Here is a 6783-nt window from a genome sequence, read left to right on the forward strand (position 1 = left end):
GTTTGGGATCCAAATCCACCACACTATAAGACACACCCAAAGGTAAGTTCTCCTCTCCCTCATCTCTAGCTTGCTCTAACCCTTTACTGAATATTAACTTAAGCATTAAAGATTCTGTGGCAAACACTACACCAGTGTTTTCTTTTCTTACATCCACTAAGGCAATTTTAATTTTTTTTTCAAGGTTAAATCGTATTAATATAACTTTTTGGAAGTTCATGGATATTATGGACATGAGATACAAAGTTTAGAGTATAAAATAATTGTTTTCGACCTAATAAATTTTTCCCTTTTTTCTTTGAAAGTTTTGAAAGTTCATAAATATTATTGAAAGAAATACAAAGCTCATAGCCATTTTCTATAATATATCCTACATTTATCTTTAGAAAATGCTTGATAGATAGATACATGTACCATATTTGAGAGTTAAAAAGAATAAATACAATAATTCCATAAAAAAAAAATTCATACATCAGAGAGATCAATTCTTCATGATCAAAATGGAAAGCGCGAGAAGGAAACCGATCCAATGGCAGTAGCTAATTTGCCCTATTCTCAATGTAGACGCCGACGAAGTTCTCGGTGGCCGTGCAAGATGGCGCTTCTTCGTCGTATCAATCATAATTCCAAATCGACATCCATCTCTGCCATTACCCTGATTAGACGGAGACGGATCGACAGTAGAAATTGTAGCTAGGTTCGAAAATTTGCAGGCATTTGAACTCTGATTCATTGTTTGAAAATAGGCATTGAAAGCATACGAAACGTTGCTTCTAGCGTCAAGGTTGCCACAGGACGAACCGTAGCTAAGGCTGGTGCAATCAGCGTGGTCGCAAGCATAAGCGACGCTGTTCGGGAGATTCGGATCGGAGAGACTCGCTTGCGGTGACATTACGCACCATTGTTTGGATAAGTATTGAACTCCTTTGGCTGGAACCAAGGGCTTTCTATTTCCCATGTTTAAAGAGCATTTGATTGTTCCGTCGTAATTAAAAATTCCCCAATGTCGCTCAAAACTCCCTGGTTGAATGCTCTTCGCATCCTCGTCGATGATGGCGAAGATGTATGTGTCTGTTGGCACTGGCCGCTTTGGTGTGCCTTGACGGCGATTGATGCGCTCGATTAGACCTAGTGTTAAGACAAAGTACACCACAAAATATTGGTTAATTGCAATCAATACCAGTTTGGTATAAATATAGCCAAATCTATCCGTGATATACTCTATCAACAACAAATAGAGATGGAGAAATTCCTCACAAAGTTCCTGAATCGATTAGGGTAAAGAATTTCTGATTTGACCGGGTACGAGGGTCAAACTAGATATTTAAATTGGATTCCCAATCGGAAACGAAGTGGGAAAACCTTATACATATATATGTGTATTTCTAAGCTATTGTTAGCGTTAACAGATTTTGTTTTTAAAATTTAGTTTCATGATGTGTTAACTTTAATTTTTTTTTATTAAATTTACAATTAAAAAAATTAAAAATACTTTTTAATTAGTCATTTAAATAAATAAAACAAAAATAAATACTAACTTGTTACATATAAGGTTTATAATTTCAATATAAATAACAAATTTTGATTGATTTTAAATAAAAAAAATCATTATCAAATAATAATAAACACAAGAAAAATTTCCTACGGGATTTCTCGACCCTAACTCCCAAAAATGGGGTAATGAGTGGGAACAAGATGAAAAATCTCCATGAAAACGAGGATAGGGAATGCATCCCTAATCTCACCTGCCCCATTGTCATCACTAGCAATATAGTCTATCTATCAAGTTGAATACAAATTTTGCTATATTTGCAAATTTTTTTGTATTTGTACTAGGTATGATTATTATATTTGTAATTGTCCCTAAAATATTGCATTTATCCTTAATTATCCATAACTTAACTAGTTAAGCCTCAAGTTTCAATCTACCAACTCCCACATGTTGTTGAAGCCTCTGATGAAATTAGATTTGCAACTGTTTTAGTTTATGAAGTTTCATATATTTGTTTCAAAAGTTTGTTTCTTAATTTTTAAAAATAACTATTTTGGTCATATGAATTATGTTTAAAATAATACTCATACTAATATGTTAGTCAAAGAATGAAAGCACCATTCATTTGTCAAAAATAAATTTAAAATAAAGACCAAAATAATTATTTTTTTTGAAAGGTTGACTAAAATAGATATTTACAAATTTTGTGGACCAAAATGAAATAAATCTTAGATATTTTGAAAATATATAGACCAAAATATAACAAATATGAAAGTTTAGGCACTAAAATAAAATTTAAAGACACATGCCTTGATTGAATCTAGAATATTACATGTACTCTTTATTAAAAAAAATTAAAAAAATCAATATAAACATAACCGAACTAGAATAATGCATATACTTTCGATAAAAAAGTTAAATTCTAAAGGTTTGAATTTCCACCATACATATAGTTGAACTAGAAAAAAGTTAAAAAAATTCAAAACATTCAAAACTACGAAGTACCCATTAATAGATTAAATCCTTAGCTATCAACTAAAATTTTGAATCGAGTGGTGATTCAACGTACCTTGATTGAATCTTTGAGCGTTAGCATTATTGGCATTAGGATCTCCATCGGTCGGCCATCCAACTTCCCCAATGATGAGAGGCATGGAGGAGAAACCATTCTTCTCGAGAGCAGAGACGAGAGTGTCGAAATTGGCATCAAGAACATTGGTGTAGGAGATCGAACCATCAATGACGGGTGCGGCATTGCCGCTAAAGAAGGCATACTCCTTGGGGAAATGTGGATCGGCATTGAGACTAAGGAAAGGGTAGATGTTGATGGTGAGAGGAGAGGCATTGTTGCTGAGGAACTTGATGATGTTGACCATCAAATCACGGATGTCCGGCCGGAAGTTGCCACCGGAAGGGAGGCCGTTGCCGGTTTCATAAACGTCGGCGTTTAGTGGGATTGTGACCTTCACTTGCCGCCCCAAACCGGCCTTTATTAGGGCGGCTTGAATGTTTTGCAGTGCTGGGAAGGTGGTTTGAAGGAATGAACCGTTGTAGGCGTTTAGGAAAGGTTCATTCCCCACGGCTACATACCTACAATAATACAATATGTTCTTTCATTGGTGTACGTTTCTTAAAAAAAAAAAGAAGTAAAATATTGGAAATAAGCTTTTAATTTCATTTATCCGCGTTTCCTATATTATTAGGTTTTTCTTTGTTATGTTTTCAAATATAGAAAAATGAATAAATTTATTTTTAAATATAGTAAAATGTAACTGTTTATCATTTATATACTAAAAGTATTAAGTTTTTTAAATTTATTGTTTATTATTGATTATCAATGACATTTTGCTATACTTGAAAATATTTTTAACAATTTTACTATGTAAAATAATTATTAAAAATACTTTGGTAAATTATGAGTTGTAATTATTTTTATGCCACGTGGAAAATTTTTAATTTTTTTTTTTTAAATCCCTTTGTAATTTAGAGGATGCATGGAGTCTGCTTTATTTGGTATTCTGTCATTTTCTGTTTTTAAAAATTATACTTATTTTCATACCACCTGTCTTATCATAGTTTTTATTTTTCTTAATTACATTTCAATTCTGAACCAAATTTGAAAAAGAAAAACTACGATAGATAACAAAACAAACAAATCAATAGTTAGAAGTAGTAATTAACTTATTTTTTTTTAAAAAAAGACCCCATTTGATAAGCATTTGGTTTTTAGTTTTTAGTTTTTGAAAATTAAGTATATTTTCTCTCAAATTCTTACCACAATTTTTATTTATTTTAAGTAAAATAGTTGAATTCTAAGTTAATTTCAAAAACAAAGATTATTTAAAAAAAAAAAAAAAAAAAAAATCACAACTTCACTTGGCTTTTGAAAATATTGGTAGGTAAGAGAGCAAGAAATGTTAAGGTGGATCTGATGTTTATAGACTTAATTTTTAAAAATTAAAAATAAAAAACCAAATGGTTATAAAAAAAATTTAAATGATCATCAAACATGGCCTTTTGAAAAAAAAATTATAATAAAAATAATAAATAAAAAAATAATGATTATCAAATTAATTAATCATGCGATTTTGAGGATGTGAAATGAAAAATAGAATAGACTATGTGAAAGTTTTGAGATTATTATAGAATTTAAACAAATAACTTGTGCAAAATTAATACTGAAATATAACTTTTTTTGTTCACTAAAAATATAATATTTGAAAAATTAAAATGTAGATTAAAATATAAAATTCTATAAGTTAAATAACAATAAATAAAATAATTTAAATCGATGTCGAATAATTTCGATTTAATAGACTCAACCGAAATTAACCTTTTAAATATTACTTACTTTTTATTCTAAAAAAATGTTACTTACTTTCAGAAAAAGAAAAAAGAAACCTTTTAAACGTTACTAGAAAACTTTTGTGTATTGCACGTGTGATGATATCTTAATAAGCTTATACATAATGTTCAATTAAATATGCGAATGTATATAAATTGCTTTTTAGAAATGTAAAAAATATATATTTACATTAAATATAATAATGGATGATAATTAAATATATATTCATGGCATAGAGTTAGACTTATGGAAATAGCCAAAAGGAGTATTATATATATGTTGATGCAATTATATAATTTTCAACACACATTTAAATTTCCCTAAAATTTTAGATCTCGATATTTCTATCAATTTACACGTTTATAATTCTTAGTTTCCTAATATTAATATTAAACCATTCAGTTTAGGATTATCTTTTTTAGTCCAACAATTATGGAGTATAGAAATCGAATCATCAATAATAAATGACACATTCTCTCTAAATTGACCAAAAGAAAAGTAGCAGTCAAGTATTCAAGATCCAATTCAAGAATAATTTATCTTTTGCTTTTGAATTATATACTTGTATCTTTTTTTTTCACATTTTTTAATTATATAGTTTTTTATTTTTGTTAAAGAACCATTTTAAAAGTTGTTTTCAAATATAGTAAATGAATCAAAATATTTACAAATATAGTAAATTTCACTATCCATTGGTATTTATTAATATCTATTACAGATAGATTGAATAATTTTTCTTGTAATTTTTAGCCTATAAAAAGGGGGTTTTCTTTTCATAAAATTTAAAAATATAAAACTAAAAATGAAATCGTTAACGAGGTAATACCTGATGTCGGTGCCAAAATTAGAAACGAAGTAAGAAACATTTTTGGAGACCCAATTCTCAGCAACTCGTACACTACTAGCAAGCGGTGCCAAGAATTCATTAGGTATTCCGAGCATAACTTGAAGACCAGAATTCCCAAGAGCTTGAAGAGCCCCTGGGTCAGCTTCAAATAGCTTGACCTTACTGAACCCATTGTCCTTCATCAACTTAACCACAATATCCGGTGGGAGGGGATGGCTCGACCGCGTCCCCCAGTTACAAGCAAACCCTAACCCACCTTTTACAAATAACCCTTCTTCATAACCCAAACAGCAAACCACCAAAGCCAATAATAATGATCCCCATTTTCGGTGTCCCATATTTTTGTGTGGATCTCCATATGCGCCAGCATTGATTTAAATGTAATGGGCCAATGTTCTAAAAGAATTGGGGTAGGGGAGACAAGCCCTTTTGGTCAAGGAAAGGCAAGGAATTGAATTAAGATTCGAAAAAGGTATTGGGTTCCATTATTATTCCATGAAAATATCTACACGTATTGCCAATCCATGATTCTCTTCTTCTACTCTCTCAATAATGTCTTATATTATATAGTATAATAATGCACGTGTTACAAGAAACGAATATTTTGGAGTCTTTATACTCCTCCTTTATTATAAGCTCCTCTATATTTGGTTGTCCAATGCAAAAATCTAGATGTTACGTTGAGAGGATTTTAAAAGAATAATGTATATGTTTTAAACTTATGGTGAAATGAGGGTGAGTAGAGACAAATATATTTGAATGATAGTCATATATGTATTGTGATCAGTTCGATGAATTAATACTCTACATTTAAAATGGACTTGGAGTTGATGGAGGGAATGAAAAAAAAAAAAAAACCCTTCACTCTCTAATTAATTGAAGGGTAATTACAATGAGTAAGCCTTAAAGGCTAATTATTAGGTATATATCATCATTTTTAAAGAATTGTAAATATAGCAATTTTCTTAAGAGACAAGTACAAATATAGTAATCAGCCTCAAATATTAACAATATAATATAATGCAAAATAATTTGCAGATATATAGCAAAATTTATATCCAACTCTCAAAATCTATCGGTAATTGAAGGAATGGAATTCCTTTACTGAAGTGTGTGAACGTCGTGCAATTAGTTTCCAATTTGAAAAAACATAAAATACAGAGAAGTTTCACACATTCAAAATGCAAATTACAGTATAAACATTATAAGTCAAGCTTATAAGTATGTTGTTCTACTAAGAGGAAACGAAGAAAAAAGACTTACTTTAAAGAAAACCTCTTCTTGTATTTCTTCTCCAAAGGTCATGAACACAACACTACCCAAACATAGCAACATTTCCAACGAACAGAATACCATCACTTTGAGTCTCTGCTATTCTCAGGATAAGAGATTGAAAATATGGTCCCTTTTCATTTTGGGAAGGAAAAGGTAAATGTTATGTGAGGGGAGTTCCTTGAGAGTCTTTTCTCAAAGAAAAATGAGTTTTCTATGTTAATCACATTGCTCTGCAAAAACTTCCTCTTTTTGTTAAACGAGAGAGATGGAATGAGAATTATTATAATTAATTTAGATTATATACTAAACTACTTTAATATATAA

The 6783-nt window shown here is 30.1% G+C and overlaps 1 protein-coding gene across 1 annotated transcript; it reads right to left on the reverse strand.

Moving 5' to 3' along the window:
- Window positions 1-278: 278 nt before the first annotated feature.
- Window positions 279-5535, reverse strand: LOC120092813 (glucan endo-1,3-beta-glucosidase 5-like). Its single transcript, XM_039051018.1, has 3 exons — window positions 5164-5535; window positions 2562-3082; window positions 279-1128 (listed from the first exon to the last, which is right to left on the reverse strand). Exons 1-3 carry the CDS (start codon window positions 5520-5522, stop codon window positions 482-484), a joined length of 1527 nt encoding a protein of 508 aa, XP_038906946.1. The 5' UTR covers window positions 5523-5535; the 3' UTR covers window positions 279-481.
- Between the last annotated feature and the right edge of the window lie 1248 nt (window positions 5536-6783).

The sequence above is a fragment of the Benincasa hispida genome, chromosome 12, assembly GCF_009727055.1.
Source record: "Benincasa hispida cultivar B227 chromosome 12, ASM972705v1, whole genome shotgun sequence".
NCBI lineage: Eukaryota > Viridiplantae > Streptophyta > Magnoliopsida > Cucurbitales > Cucurbitaceae > Benincasa > Benincasa hispida.